Raw genomic sequence first — 16,782 nt, forward strand, 5'->3', positions numbered from 1 at the left:
GGGACTGCTGCCCCAGGGGAAGGTGTTCAGGTCTTGATTTTCAAAAGACCAGTGTTCACAGTTCCATGTGGTAGATAAAAGGTAGGAAGGAGTAAGAATTATGTGTTAAAAGAAATGTAGTTATTTCTTTGGTTTGTGCATTCCACAGATATTTAGTGAGCAACTCAGATGAGTCAGAAGAGGGTGAGGAAGAGAAGAGACAAATAGCACCTAGAGTCTAGACATTCTACCTGTATTGTGAGCTCATTTTCATGGGCTAGAAAGACAAGATTTGCTTACCCAGAGAGCCAGGAGCTATGTTGGCCAGTGAAGCTGGAAACAAAAGCCTCAGTGTGAAAATCTCAGGTGTTCACATAAGGGTGTGGTTCACTCATGTGGCAACACAAAGTTATTGGATTCACATGCTAAGGCCCGAAGTGGATATCATTTGTTGTGTGTCATATATTTTCCTAACACACTAGGCACTCAAATCTCGACGTTGATTAAGGAAAAGTAGCAACCAAGCTTTGCTCCCTCCTTCCCCAGCCATTTAACCATTCATTCAACGAACATTTTCTGAATTTGTGCATGAACTGCACTGGAGTAGGAGCTGCAGGCAATATGAGGAACAAAGTCAGACTTGGCTCATGGAGCCTATTGGCTAATGAGGAGACAGATTAATCAAATATTAGCTAATATTTGATGGGGGAACAGTTTTACTGAGATATAATTCAAGCCCTGGCTGGATAGATCAGTCCCACTGTCCTGGGTAGGAGTGTTGTCCTGATATACCAAAGTTACAAGGTTTGTTGTTTTTTTTCTTCCATTTTTTAAAAAAGATATTATTTATTTTAAGAGAGAGAGGAAGGGAAGGAGAAAGAGAAGGAGAGAAACATCAATGTGTGGTTGCCTCTTGCACAACCCCAACTGGGGACCCGGCCTGCAACCCAGGCATGTGCCCTGACTGGAAATCGAACCGGTGACTCTTTGGTTCTCAGACCAGCACTCAATCCACTGAGCCACACCAGCCAGGGCCTCAATGTTGAAAATTTGATCTCTGGTCAGTGCACATATAAGAATCATGAAGTAGAACAGCAAATTTATGTTTTTTTTTCTCTCCTGTCTCTTTCTAAAATCAATAATTAAAAGAAAGATATAATTCAGATGTAATTCACAAATCACACAACTCACCCTTTTAAAGTATAGAATTCAATGATTTTTATTACATTCTCAGAGTTGTACATTTATCTATCTATCTATCTGTCACATTTAATTTCTGAACACTTTACTACTCCAGAAGGAAAACCCATACACTTTAGCCGTCATTCTTAAAACCTCCCACCCCCAATCCCCACCCTTACCCCCAGTGCTTGGCAAACACTGGTCTACCTGCCATCTCTCTAAATTGGCCTATTCTGGATATTTCATACAAATAGAATCATATAACATTTGGTATTTTGTGACTGGCTTCTTTCACTTAACATAATGTTTTTTAAGTTAATCCATGTCGTAGTTGACTTTTGTTTGGCTGAACTAATCTTAGTTCCTGCCTGGGATTGCACATTTTTTTTTGTGAAGGGCCAGGTAGCAAATAAAGTCTTTGAGGTCCAGATGGTCCCTGTTACTAATACACAACTTTGCTATTTCAGCATGAAAGTAGCTACAGATACAATGAATGTATCTGTTTCAATAAAACTTTATTTACAAAAATAGGTGGCAAACCAGATTTAGCCTTTGGGTTAGTTTGTTGACCTCAGATCTATGTATTTGTAAGTACTTAATTCTCCTGACAGCTCTATGAAGTTGTTATTCCGTTTGACAGATAAGACTGAAGCATACAGCTAAGTGGCTGAAATGGGATCAAACCTAGGTTGTCTGGCTCTAGGGTCAGTGCTCTGAACCTTGACAGTTTTTACAAGTTGAGGCAAGGGCTGACCTAAATAGGGGGCAGAAATCCATGATTCTATGAAAGCAAATAAAAGACAGAGGTCAATCTGTTAGGTTTCCTTCAGTACGCACCAGTTGAGCTGAGACCTAAGCACAAGGAAATGTTAACCGGCTGAAGGGAATGTGTGTGGGGTTGTGCAAATGGCTGTGGCAGGTGGGAACACAGCTTGTAAAGGTCCTGAGAGAAGGTAGAGTGACCTGAGGTCTGCAATCGGGGGAGAGGGGTGTGTGCCGAGGCCAGCAAGATGCCCTGGCGTGGACCACACAAGACCTCCTAGGCTATTAAAGAATTTTACTCTTGATCCGGAGCAGAGAGAAACCATCAAAGGGTGGAAAGGGTAGTATGATCAGATTTACTGGTTGAAGTGGAAACAGATTACAGTGGAGTAGACCTAGTGGCCAGGGAAGTAGTACAGGACACAGCTGATGGTGGATCCCGCAGGAGGGCTGGGGGAGCTGTGTGGAGGCAAATGTGGCCGGATTTGGTGGTAGGCTGTACTTGGGGATGATAAACGATGGTGGTGTCAAATCTGTGAGATGGAACCACGAGTGAGAACGGGTTTGGGGAGAAGCAAGGCAGTAGAATGTGATGTTAGTCCTGGAAAGCTGAGTTTGACAGGCAAGTGCTGTTTTCTCTGTGGTGACAACATGGATCACCCAGGGGGGGAAATATGTAAAATAAAAGAATCTTGAGGTTGTAAACTAGGACTTACCTTCTAAACTCACTTTTCTGGTTCATCAAACAAGATCTCAGTCTTCCTATGACAGTGTTTATTTTTCTTTCTTGCTTGCTTGTTTGCTTGTTGTTGGTTGCCAAAAATATGTGTTGTAAATTGTCCTCCTGCTCCCTCTGTTAGTTAATAGTCTCCCTTTTGTGGTACGTAACAGGCCTTTTCCTGTTTATTCTTCAAATATTTTAGGCTTTTTATGTTTGTGTGCCTGTGTGTTTTTATTCCCTTAATTTGTTTTTTCATTTATTTGTTTATTATCATTTCCATGAGAAACAATAGAAGAGGTGGCCTTATTATTTTTACTTCCATTTCTATTGGATAATAGCTTGATTAAAATTCTTTGGGCTGGCTTTTGGAACACATGGTTAAAATGTGTTGCATTGTTCTCCGAATTTAGTTATCTTTGCCATTGTTTGTCCCAGCGAACAGTGGATTGGCAGTATTGTTTTAGGGAACAGCAACAGGGTCTCATTGGTACACACCCTTTTATTCAGGACATTTCATTAGTTGAAGAAGGAAACTGCCCAGGAGTTATTCAAATGAGGATTAGGTAAGATGTAGACCCAGTAACCATTGCCAGTCCGTTGTTCTTCTCCATATAATAATAGGCCTGTTGATCCTCCACACTTTTAGCATTTACTAAGTCTTTGAATCAGCAAATATTTATTGAGCGTCTTCTCTATTTGACATTGTGCAAAGGGAAGCAAAAACAGCAAAACATAAATGTTTCAGGTTCATACACAGAATAGGAGAGAAACCACATGCAGGTGCATGACTCCAGTACATGAGGAGCCAGTGGTAATTGCCATAGATAGAAACAAACTGTTGGGTTTTATGTATAGCTCTCCTTGAATAGAAATACAGCATATCGAATAATACCAAACATACTATTTTTCCAGGTTGCTCTTTTTCACTTAATATGTCCACATCAGCACATATATGTCTACTTTTTTCTTTTTTAATGAGTTAGAATTTTTATTCTTTACATGCATAATCTAAAAGAATGTACAGGAAACTGTTAATTAATGTTATCTCTCGGGAAGGAAAAAAGGGAGGCATTGGGAAGGTTAAGATTAACTTTTAATTTCTATTACTGTTTGAAAACATGTTTTATGAAGATTATATATTATTTTCTAACAGTAATAATAATAGGTAAAGATCCAGCGAAGTATTGTGGGAGGCAAGAGCCAGAAGAGATTATTTCTACTTCCCTTTAGGAAAGGGCTATGTCCTTTTGAACAGGCCATGTCCTGTTTTAACAAATGCTGATTGCGTGTCCACCAAGTGCATTGTGCTGGCGTTTCTCTGGATGCAGAGGGAACCAGGAAGACTGGCCATTCCAGAGGGCACATAGCATGACGCGGCATAAAAAACTGAAACTTACTTGGGGAATTGTAGTGTTACCGATGTTGGGGTTCTCAGGTTCCCCAAGATAGAAATTGAGAGGAAAACCCCAGAGGCATTTCCAGACAGATTTTATTACCCTTATGCTCCAGCACAAGGGAGTCAGCATAGAGGAAAGGAAGGTCCTCTGAATTGGCTTGGGGTTGGCTCTTGGCTGCTTTTATAAGCTGGGAACAAAGCAGGCTTGCGTGAAAATGCGGGTGTTTTGAAAAGGCAGGCTTGTGGAATTTTCCATGTCAGAGATGGGTGACTTCCTTTTCCAGCTGCATGGCCTGGTAACTCTGTTCCTGCCTGGCTTTGGGGGCAAGCTGGTGGAATGAATGCCCATTACTGCCACCCTGGGAAGGTCATATAAGAGGTCAAACCTTCATCAACCGTGAATGCAGGTTAGCAGGAGGGTAGAAGGGAAATAAAATCAGCTACCTTTGTTTTTGAGTAGGAAATAGAGGGGTGGTGACATTTTTGCAATCCAGGGTTCCTTATGGCCATCTGGCCTCCTTGGGATCCCAGGCCCAGGTCCCTATGCTGGCCCAGTAGCTATCTTAGCTTGGTTGAAGAAATATGATAGGAGTCAATATAGGATATGAATAGAGAAATCATGGGACATGAATCAGGAAAAAGTAGACTGGAGTCAAATTATGAATGGCCTAGAATGTTAGGCTAAGAATTTATAATTCATTAATTAAGAATTAGGAAATGATCCAAAGATTCTAATGAGAGTGAAAGGTCAGAGTAATGAATGTGGGGCCGAGCGCAGTAAGCCTGTCATCAATAAGCCAATAATGGAAAGGCAAAAAGAGAAATTCGTAGATAGAAGGAGGTTGTAAACCTTCTTCAGGGACTTTGTGTAGTAGAGAACATTCTTGGAGAAGCCACATCATAGCAATGCATTGCGCCATGTTTAAGGGAATGTGTAAAACTAGTGGTTCCTATGCCTGGTGTAGCCGCTTGTGAATTCTTACCACCAGGGAGGACTCTTGGAGTCAACATTTTAGATGAACTTTTGTGAAACTTGATCTTTCCGAGACCCAGTAGCCATGGTAGTTTTATAATGAGCTTTATAATGCACTTAAAATTCATACTCTTTAATTGCACTTAACTCTGGCGCTTTCATTTAGATTTCCTTCCAGCTAACAATAGGAGTTGCCAGCTCACAAAAGGCAGATTGAATAAGAACAGAGTGAGGGATTAAGTGTATTTTTATGGTAATGAACGTAGAGAAAATCTTTTCTGTCTATGCCTCATTTCTCAAATTCAGATATTTTCTAAGAATGATTGTGAAGGATACTTATATGGGCCTGAATAAAATTCACTGAGTATATTTTCCTATATCATGTATTTCTTATTTGCTTTTCAAAATCAGAATAGAGAACTCCATTTCATGGCATTTTAAGAAACTCATCCTTGTAATAGGTTTTGTTGTTTTTTTGGGGGGTGGGGGGGCCTCTTTTTTTGTTCCTAACATCTGTTGACTAAAAGGTTCTATTCTCTATATGCCATTTTGAGAAGAGTTTTATTTTATAAAACATTACCCTGGAAATTAAAAAACAAAATCCAACCGTTAAAAAAAAAATCTCATCCACTCAAATTAAGTTGCTTTAAAGCATGTGGCTCTCAACTATTTTTTTCCCCAATGGATCAGACTTTGAAAAAGAACAAAAGGTTACTTATCCTGCCATAGCTATTTGACTGTGGTTCCCATTGAATTAATACTGTTTTTCAGGGATAAGCCAGTATGAAGAAAATGTGAGAGAAGTGTGTCAAGGGATAAATGAAATGGTGCATTCAATACCATTTAATTGAGCGGCTACAAAGGTGTTTAATTGTACCCGGAATATCTTTGTTTGCCATTAGCAAAGGGCCCTTGTTGAATGTGGAGGGTTCTGATTTCCAGGATGACTGAGGTGTTCTTTAAGTTTGGACAATGGGTTAGTTCAAAGCCAGAGAGTTTCCTTTCTAAACCATTTTCCCGAAGTTGTGTTTCATTTGTGCAGTTCCTTTGCTGACTGGAGAGTTCTGGGCACGGGTTTGATTGGACTGCTCCCCTTAGTGTTTTTCCCCCCCTTGTTGCTATTAGATTGTAATCAAATTAGGGATAACTTAAGGTTTCCATTGGAAAATTTTTGGTTGTTTTACATTTGAGTTTCTGTCCCTGTCAGGGAGTGTTCCTCAGTCCAACCTCAGACTAGATTAGGTGCTGTAATTCGAACAACCCAGTTAGAGCCCTGGTTTTCCTGCTTGTTTTTTCAGCTGAGGAAAGTTCCTTCCTGGTCCTAGGTGAGCTCGTACCAAGCCCCTTTTGTCTGGCATCCCATGAAAGTGGAATGACCCCTCATCTTACTCGGAAATTGTTGAAAATGGCTGAGGTGGCCAGGTGGACATGGAATAGTGTACTTACACTCCATAGGCGCATAATGCTGTTTTTATACTCAGTTTCGTGCCAGGATTTCACCCCCTCCAAGGGGATTTAGAAGTGACACCTCCGCTTGCTCCCTGCCATGCTGTTAACTCCTCTGAAGTTAGTGCTGATTCTATCTCTTGGACCTAGTAGTGTTTCTGATGAGTTTCTTTTTCATACTCTTATCACCTAGAAAGAAAAATCTCTCTTGGTCCTTTAAGGGTAGGAAGAAAGTCATCTTTGGGTTTTTTTTTTCTTTTGACTTTCTGCTTTATTGTTATGATAATGATAGGTCCCTCCTTGCTTTTATACCTGCTCTTGATTAATGTATATTATGTGCATGTGACTCCATCCTGGGATCATAAAAACTTGTTCTCTAGTTTTTTCTATTGAGGAACAAAGTTAGCCCTCAGTGCAGTTTTTGGTAAGTGTCAGTACTTGTTTAAGATGATTGTCTTACACTGGAGGCAAAAAAAATTCTCAGATTTCAGAAGATTTAATTATAGGACAAAATGTGGTGTCTATAATTCTTTTGTTAAGTGAAATTTATACAGAACAGAAATAACTCTGCAAAGCCTAAACTATCCAGTTGGCTTCTCAGAACTGCATTCAGTTCAGCTAACAATTATTGAGCACCCTATAAGGTATAAGTCACTGGGCTATACCTACTTAACTTGGTAATACAGAAAAAAATGCAGTGGGTTCAGAAAGGTAAAGATCCAATGAGGCAAAGTACAGGTTTTTTTAATTTTAAAAGATTATTTACTTATTTATTTTTAGAGAGGGAATGGAGGGAGAAAGAGAGAGAGAGAAACATCAATGTGTTGTTGCTAGGGGCCATGGCCTGCAACCCAGGCATGTGCCCTGACTGGGAATTGAACCTGTGATGCCTGGTTCGCAGCCCATACTCAATCCACTGAGCTACACCAGCCAGGGTGCAAAGTACAGTTTTAATATCTGATCAGTCACATACTTATTAAACAGTTGTAAGCACCCTAAAATTCCATTTACTCAGATTCTCTTCTATCCTTCAACCTAAAGTCTGGGCTGTATATGTACATGTGTGTGCAATGTGTGTGGTCTCTGTGTGTACGTGTGTACATATGTGTACAGACATAAGCAGGGACAAAGGCATGGAGAGATGAGACCTGGTGCACTTGATGGTGGTGACAAGACTGTGAGCCTTGGGTGCAGTGAGAAGTGGGTGTCCGGGCTTACAGTTATCCCAGTCCAGCAGGGTAAGGAGATCGGGGGACACGGAGAGTTGGTCCACGTGTGCAGGCCTACTAACCCTTGGCCTCAGAGCTGAGGACGAATGTCTGCTGAAGCGGAGGGGGTAGGAGGCGTGGGGAAGTGTGGCATTTGTGTGGGGCCCGCTCCTGCCAGGGGAGGAAGGGAAGGTCCACTCTGAGTGTTCAGATCTTTTCCTTGACTCCTGCCTGGTTAATAAGAGTCAAAGTCAGGACTAATCCATCCACTATGTGCCTGAATCTGTTCACTTTAAGTGAATCAGTAATAGTCTCTTGAGCTGAGTGCTTCTTTCTTTGTTCCATGAGGAAACTGCTCTGTGCCACACAACTCGGTAGCAGAGGCAGGATTTGGACCCAGGTCTCTCTGACCCTAATTGCAGCTCATTAATTCAGTGGCAATATATTCTCCATGATAAATACTCCTGTTAAATGTAAAGACTAAACTACCAGGGCTTTATGGGCCTTTTAAAACGTCTGTAGATGTTCTAGGGTCTGTCTTTAAACACTGGCTGACGTCGGTTTAGACTGCAGTCCTTCTGGGTGGGTTAGGGACGCTTCTCTTTGCTTATGGCTCCTCGTGTGGCACTGTGCAGCCCTGCAGGGACTTAATTCCTTTGTCAGTAAAAAGTAGTAAAAACTATTGTCTTTCATCAGCTAACTTGTGTTTTTAAAGGATAACTCCTATCAGCAAAATGTTTCCAAAATAGCCTGGATGAACACCTGAAATTTAGACCAAGTCCTAGAAGGTTTGTGAGATGGTGAACACACACACACATACCCGGAGTGACAGACTTCGAAGCTCTGATGTGTTCAAATTGTTCCCAAGGCTTCTTGTTTTATAACTGCTCTTGTCCTTTTTAAACAGCTGAACAGGAAGACACTCAGAAGAAAACCTTCACCTGCTGGATAAACTCACAGCTGGCAAAGGTGAGGAAAAAGAGAGCAAATTCAGCTATAAATTTAAAGTTACCTCTCCTACTCCCTCAGCTTGGGTGCCCAAATTGGCACTGGTGACATGTAAGTGTTGAAAGAATGTGCTTAGTGTCACCCTGGTCTTGTTTTTGTGTGTTTGTTATTCTCTCCTAAGACACACCGAGAGGTCCTTTTGCTAAGGATATGGGAGGCAGTGCTGTAACAATACTGAAAGCAGCAACAAATCTGTTATCAAATGAAATTATAATAATTATGATTCCTGTAAATTGAGTGTTACATGTTAGACACTGTCCTAAGTTATTCAAATGTGCAGATAGATGCTCCATGACTTATGGCAGCAATTTTCCACTGGCATGCCACCAGAATTTTTAAACATGCAATACCTGACTGTTTAGTCAGGGGCACTGACCTCTTTTCCCTTAGATTGTCACGTAAAACAACGACAGCAGCCAGCACAACAGTAGCTATCCAGCGTGAATGAATCAAAATTATACCTATTTTTTGTCAGAAAGACAAAAATATATATATATATATTTTTGGTGCACTGCAGCATTTTAATAATTAGTTTATGTGTACCATGAAAAGAAAAAGGTTGACGATTGCTGACTTATGGACTTCCATCCTATCAAACTCATCACAAGTTGAAACTGTCATGACAAAAATGCGTATAGTATACCTACCCTACCAAACATCATAGCCCAGCTTAGCTTACTCTAACTGTGCTCAGAACTATGCACTAGCCGACGGGTGGGCAGAGCCATCTACCGGGGAACACGCTGTGCAGGGTCAGGTGCGTGCCCTCGTGATCCCGTAGCTGACTGGGGGCTGTGGTCACTGCTGCTGCCCAGCATCGGGAGACAGTGTCATACCATGTATGGCTAGTCAGGAAAAGATCAAAATTGTAAATTTGACATGTGGTTTCTACTGAATGCATATTGCTCTTGCAGCATTGCGAAGTCAAAAAATTGTAACTCAAATCATCATATATTGGGGACTTCCTGTACTGACTACTCATTACATTTTAATGATTTCACAATGTTCCCATGAGATAGACAGTGTTATTCCTGTTTACAGAACAAGGAAAGCAACGTACAGAGAACTAAGGTCACCAAGCTTGTTAGTGATAGTGCTGGGATACAAATCCAGGCAGTCTGGACCCAGAGGCCTCGATTGTAATCACTGTGCTATTCTCTCTCTCAGTGATGCCAGGTGCCTGGAATAACCTAGATACAAAATGAATGAGCCTCTTCTCACGGGCCAGCCATCCCAACGCAGTGCTCGGAATTCTAAAAAGGGTAAATTCATAAATAGGCTACTCCAGAGATGTAATCTGCTTCCCAAATGGGTCACTATTGGCTGATTCTAAATGTCTTGAATTCAGCCGCTTCTACGCACAGGTCTTAGGCTCTCAGTGAAAGCTGCGAGAGTGTCGTGTTACTGGAAGTTTGCCACGAGATAAATTAAGTTCACTACTTATCATGTTTGGATATGTAACTTCATGTGTTCTCTATCATTCTGTTCATTAAGAAGAAAATCACTGCCGAGTATCAGCTTTTGCAAAGCTATAATGCACATTTATGAGCTTCTGACAGGTACTGTGTTTTCAGACCAGAGTTTGAGATTCTTTTTCTTGTGACCTTTTGCAGCACACTCCTCCCTCGGTTGTATCAGACCTGTTCACAGACATTAAAAAGGGGCACATCCTCCTGGACCTGCTGGAAGTACTCTCCGGGCAGGAATTGGTAAGCTCTTAAAATGACATTAAGAAACTTTTGGTTGACTTTAGAAAAATTGGTATTTCTGAGTAATCTATTTTGCTTGAATTTCATAGCCTCGAGATAAAGGATCTAATACATTCCAATGTAGACTCAATATAGAACATGCCCTGACATTCCTAAAAAGCCGATCGGTGAGTATGCATTTCACTTGGAAATTCATTGGAGAGATTAATACTGTGAAATATTTTCCCCTTTTAACCTGAAGTTTTTTCTTTTCTAGATCAAGCTAATAAATATTCATGTTACTGATATTATAGAGGGAAATCCATCCATTATTCTCGGCCTAATTTGGACAATTATATTACACTTTGATGTAAGTAGTTCGATGATATGAAAATCATTTCTGTTCTAATTTCCACAGTATGAAATAAGTGTAATACAGTAAGTGTGACTTGATGTCAGATTCACTCCTGAGCTTCTCCCAGAAATAGAACACTGGAAGTCTTGCTAAGTGGGACATACATAGCACCTCTTTTGCCACTTATGTTATTTTTCAATTGAAAATTGAAAGCTGAATTATAATATCCTGAATTATCCATGATACAGTCTGAATAGAACCTGTCATGGTAAATTTTTGCTTATTATTGTGTATCTACTTTGGCAAAAGGGAGAGTAAAAAGCTTCTGCAGTAAATCCTTGAAAATGAACCCACTAAAGTTTTAAAATCTCCCTGTTTTTGACAACCCTTGCTCAGACTAATAATTCTGCAACGTCCAGTTTTTTCTGTATGTGTATTTGTTTCTTAATAGTGTATATTCAAAGATGCATTTTAATTGACCCAATCTCTGCAGATACTCTAAATTAGAGCTCTGCTTAGTTCAGTTCAGTATGAATTGGCAGATGTTGACCATCAGTAAAACCTTCTGTAAGCGCTTTAGGGGCTGGGTAGCTGCTTGCCCTCAATATGGAACGTCATGCCTGATTGAGGGCAAAGAGTTGCCCAGCTCCATTGACAGAGAACCAGAGTATAGCCCCAGATGACAAATGCTGTTATCCACACATTTGGCTGTTTCTCATTTTACCATGAGTAAACTGTCGCTGTTATATGATACTTCTTACATCTTGTTTTGGCTGAAGGTTTTGCCTCAGTGCTGCTAACTTATGATCCTGTGTATGTTAACTGTCATTATGTCTTCCTTAGATTGCAGAACTTGCCCAGGCTCTTTCTTGCAATTACAATCAGTCTTCCCTGGATGATGTGAGTGTGGTAGAGTCATCTCCTACCTCAAGCCCTCCAGCTAAGAAATGGTCCAAAGCCCAAGAAAGGTGGCAAATGTCTGCAAAGAAGGCTCTTCTCGTATGGGCTCAGGAGCAGTGTGCCACGTAAGTGGTCTGCTAAGACCAAAGGAGGTACATGGGGCAGCTCTACCCACCAACACAGCGTTATTGATCTCTAGGTCTGAAATTCAGGCCAGTGCTCACTACCCCCTTCCTCTCATAGTGCATCTACCAATTATGGAAGTCTGTGAGCTCAGCCACCCTTGGTTTCACAGGCTAGAAGGTGGTATTGTTTGGGTAACTTACCTCTCTCCCATCTGCATGTGTATCTGGCCTCTTACTGTGTGCGGATAAAGTGGCCTTTCTGTATCCCTTCCTTTAGGCACAATTCCCTATGATCTGGAAGGTGGATTCAGGGTCCAAAAGTTTTACCATACTAAGAGCTCTTTAAAAGTCAAGACTGCGTCTTAATTGACTGTGTATTCTTAGAACTTAGTATAATGTGAGTTCATGGTGAGTGCTCCATAAATATGCATTGAGTGGATGAATGAACACATAAGTGAATAAGTAACCCATTTATAAGATTATCTCCTGGAGCTGAATATGACTACATTCAAAGACTACAGCTCCCTTGCTTAGTGACTCAGAGCTCAGTTAGGAAACAGACAAGAGCGCGCTTTTTAAAAAAATAGGGATGGTGAAGGGAAATTAGTGCTCATAATTTCTTTTTTACAAAGAAAAATGTTTTCTGCTCTTGGGAGACATGTACTTTTTTATTTTAACCAGCTACTGGGAGGGAGTTTAAGAAAAATAAAGAATTAGGATGCAGGAGAACTCACCACGAGAAGAGCTGGGGAGTTCAGAAGGCATTCCTTGCCACACCCTAGCATTGTCCGGATGAACAGAGGCGTGAAGATGTGGCTGAGCCTTTTCAAAAAATGCCAGGTTCCTGAGTAACTCCTTCCTAATGAAAGACAAAGAGGCTAATTTCTGCTTTCTGCTTTGCCTTTCTTTGTCATCGTTCTCTGTTGTGTGAGGGACCCAACCATATATTTCTTATAGGTTATAAATACTGAACCCAACTTTTTCTTGAATCTCCTGGAGACAAATTGAAATCAGTTTTCTAAAGTTTTAAAATCCAAAATACAGCATCTGGGAAAAACATGATTCTATCATGTTCAGATTTGCTTCATTTATGCATAAATAAGCTTTAAACCCTTTCAAAGTACACATACTTTACTGAAGTTTATCTTCTCCCCATGTTCTTCCTTATTTTAAAACTATAGAGTTTGTGCTACACTTGTTAAGATGTAGTAATTAATGTTTTAAGTAATTCATCAGGAGTTTATCCTCCCTTTTTTGGCCATCGTTGGTGTGTCATTAGCTACCTCTCACCTCAATGTTCTGTCATTCTCTAGGACTCAAATGTATGACTGTGTTGTAAGATACATGTTGTGGCTTATTTCTGAATGATTTGAGACTATCTATAATGAGCTAGAACCTCCCAGCCACCCTGGAGCATAACCCTGCCCTTTCTAAGGCCTGGTAGCAACACGTTCTTTAAGGCACTGGTTTCTGCTCCTCAGTGCAGAGCTGACCTCATAGCCAGGTGCTTTACTGAGTCCAGTCCCTGCCAGTCAGCACTGAGTTGGTTCTGGCCCCTCAGCACTCTGAAGGTGGTCTGGCCCTGCCTTGAGCCCCAGCCCCTGTCCCTTTAGCTGCCAATTTAGTTTAGTGTCTCAGTGCCCACTCTGAAGCCAGAACACCTGGGTTTGAGTCATGGCTCCCTGAACTTCTAACTGGTGACCTTAGACATTTTGTGTTTGAGTTTCCTCAGTCATCAAATGTGGACAATACTAAGTTACTTCGTAGGATTATTAAGTGTATTGTAATAATTTTTTAAAAAGCATTTGGAACAATTTCTGGACATAGTAGGTAACACACATGCATTTTTAAAACAAGCAAAACTCACTGGCTGTTATGTGGTTTATCGTGGTCATAATTTAGGCTTTGTTTCTTAAGGAAAACCCAGATCATCTGAAGCACACTGTTTCTTGAGTACCTTTTATGATTTGATATATACCTTAAATTATTCCATTGAATTTCCTTGTGGTTTTTTTTGTAGGATATTAAAGGAAATTTTGGTTGTTCTAGAACATTTTCCATACTTTGTAGGCAACTGTACTTTTTTATAATATCTTCATCCCTTGTCAAATATAGAATAATGATTCCCTTGTCAGATACAGATTCATGATTAATTGAATGATTTGAAATATATACATTAAGCATTAATATATGCCAGCTACTGTTTGTGGAGTGAGCCTATGGTGGCGGACAAGAAAGACAAGGCCCTTGCTCTCAAGGGTCTTGAACCCTAGTAGGGGAAGCAGATGCATAAGTATGATAATTGGCAATTAGCTTAGGAAAGACTTACGATGCTTGAGAGTGTCAAGCATAGGATGAGGGTCACCTTTATCTTAGGTGGGTATGGAGCACCCTTCTGAAGAGGAGCTTGCAGCTGAAGCTTACAGGAGAAGGCTACAGGTATATGAATGTCTGGGAGAAAGAGCATCCTAGCAGAAGAATTAAAAAGAGCATGGCTATAGGGATGTCAAGTACAGCATAGGAAATATAGTCAATAAGATGGTCATAACTATTTGTACAGGTGGGTACTAGGAATATCAGGGGAACGCTTTGTAAAGTATATGATTATCTAACCACTGTGCTGTACAATTGAAACTAATACAAATGATATTGAATGTAAACTATAATTGAAAAAAAAACATTTATCAGATGCTCTCCCTGCCAAAAAACCCCCCAAACCCAGCATGACTATTGAAAAGCAGGAGTGAAGCCAGTGTGGCTGTCACAGTGCAAGGGAGGGGTGATATAAAAGGGGAGAGGAAGGCAGGACAAAGTCCTGTGGGCTTTGTGGGCCAGAGTGAGAGATGTTATTTTAAATACAATGAAAAGCTACAATTTTCCCCCCAAAATTTGTTATTGTGGTAAAATATACATAAAAGATTTACCATTTTAAGTGTCTAGTTTAGTGGCAATAAGTACATTCACATTGTTTTACAGCCACGACTATTCTCTATGTCCAGACTTTTTTCATTTTGCTAAATTGAAACTGTGTATCTGCTAAACAACTTTCCCATTCCTCCTTCCCCTCAACCTCTGGCAACCTGCAATCTCCTTTTTTGATATATGAATTTTACTTTAAATGAGGAGAATTGTGAAGCATTTGTTCTTTTGTCACTGGCTTCTTTTACTCAGCATAATATCTTCAAAGTTTATTCATGTTATAGCATGTGTCAGAATTTCCTTTTTAGGGCTGAATAATATTCCACTGTGTGTATACACCTTATTTTGTTTAGCCATTCATCTGTGATGACCAGTTTTAAGCAAGGAGGTGGCATTGTTTTGGCCATAATGTATAATTTAATTTGTCTCAATGAGAAAGAAAATTGTTTACCCTAGTGAAGGGAACTTACCTCTATGTAGAGGTTTAAAGTCAGCCTTGAGCCAACAGATTGTTGAGTGAGGAGCATTAAACTTGAGTATCATTGTCACTTGGAGGACTTTGAAGGACACATTTTGGGCCCGCGTCCAGAGTCTGATTCAGTAGGTCTGGGTGGGGGCAGAGATTTGCATTTCTAGCGCTTGCGGCCTTCATGATGCTGATGCCACTGGTCCAGGGGCCACACTGTGAGAACCAATGTTCTGTAGGTTCATGGGCCTCATCAAACTTGGCATTCGACTTTAACTTGACCACAATGTTAAAATGAAATACTTTCCCAGAACGATTTATGATTTATTTGATTCACTTAAATTTTTTTAATTACTGTCAAAGAGAGTGGGGCGCTTTGATGTATTCTTTTAAATAGTATATATCGTGTTTTTATCCTTTTGTGATAGGTCGGAGGCTGTCAGTGTGACAGATTTTAAGTCAAGCTGGAGAAATGGGATGGCTTTCTTGGCTGTCATTCATGCCTTGCGACCGGACCTAATTGACATGAAGAATATGAAGCACAGATCCAACCAAGACAATCTGAGAGAGGCCTTCAAAATCGCAGAACAGGAATTAAAAATCCCCAAATTGCTGGAACCAGAAGGTAACAAAGCTTCTCTCTTTTTCAAACAATGTCTAGTATGAAATTGACAACATTAGTATCCATATATAAGGAAACATAACAGCATCATCTTTTAGTCCTGGAGGGTTTAACTTAAACACTATTAAATTTTTTTTTTTTAAAGATTTTATTTATTTATTTTTAGAGAGGGAAGGGAGGGAGGGAGGGAGATAGAGAGAGAGAGAGAGAGAGAGAGAGAGAGAGAGAGAGAGAGAGAGACATCAATGTGCGGTTGCTGGGGGTTATGGCCTGCAACCCAGGAATGTACCCTGGCTGGGAATTGAACCTGGGACACTTTGGTTCCCAGCCCGTGCTCAATCCACTGAGCTATGCCAGCCAGGTAAACACTATTAAATTTCATGAAATTAAGACTTTCTGATATCGGGGACTTCTGGCCAAGATGGAGGCACAAGTAGATACACTTTGCCTCCTTGCACAACCAAAAGAAGGAAAACAACAAATTCAAAAACAAAAAGCCACCAGAACTGCCAGAAAATCGAACTGTATGGCAGCCCGATAACCAAGGAATTGAAGAAACATTCACTCAGACTGGTAGGAGAGGCAGAGATGGGCAAGTGGGGGGCAGAGAGGACACGTGGCACGGTGGTGGCTGGCAGATTGGGAGGTCCCACATTTGCATGGATAAACTGGGAGGAATAATGGAGGAGTGAGACAGACGGTGCAACCCAGGGTTCCAGCACAGGAAAAGACAGCCTCAAAACCTCTGCCTGTAAAAACCTGTGGGCATTATGACAGTGGGAGAAACTCCCAGCTTCACAGGAGACTTATTTAGAGAGACCCACAGGGTCCTAGAATGTACACAAACCCCACATACCCAGGAATCAGCACCAGAAGGGCCCAATTTGCTTGTGGGTTATGGGGGAAGTGACTGAAAGCTGGCCAAGAGCTGGGCAATTGGCACTGTTCCTTCTCTGACCCCTCCCCCACATACAGCATCACAATGCAGAGACATGGGTTTCCCGCCCTGCCGAATACCTAAGGCTCCACCTC

General features: G+C 40.9%; 1 protein-coding gene across 8 annotated transcripts in view; it reads left to right on the plus strand.

Annotated features, from left to right (window-relative positions):
- Positions 1-16,782, plus strand: part of SYNE2 (spectrin repeat containing nuclear envelope protein 2) — a 289,942-nt gene that overhangs the window by 56,336 nt on the left and 216,824 nt on the right. For 7 of the 8 annotated variants that reach the window (XM_045822428.1, XM_045822429.1, XM_045822433.1 and 4 more), the window contains exons 3-8: positions 8,575-8,636; positions 10,289-10,384; positions 10,474-10,551; positions 10,641-10,733; positions 11,562-11,743; positions 15,557-15,753. In XM_045822428.1, the coding sequence (XP_045678384.1) occupies positions 8,575-8,636; positions 10,289-10,384; positions 10,474-10,551; positions 10,641-10,733; positions 11,562-11,743; positions 15,557-15,753 (708 nt within the window). Of the gene's footprint in view, positions 1-8,574; positions 8,637-9,842; positions 9,938-10,288; positions 10,385-10,473; positions 10,552-10,640; positions 10,734-11,561; positions 11,744-15,556; positions 15,754-16,782 lie in introns of all 8 variants that reach the window. The other variant, XM_045822434.1, reaches the window with a different exon arrangement.

The sequence above is a fragment of the Phyllostomus hastatus genome, unplaced genomic scaffold (assembly GCF_019186645.2).
Source record: "Phyllostomus hastatus isolate PE091 unplaced genomic scaffold, TTU_PhHast_1.1 phas_scaffold_501, whole genome shotgun sequence".
In the NCBI taxonomy this organism is placed as follows: Eukaryota; Metazoa; Chordata; class Mammalia; order Chiroptera; family Phyllostomidae; genus Phyllostomus; species Phyllostomus hastatus.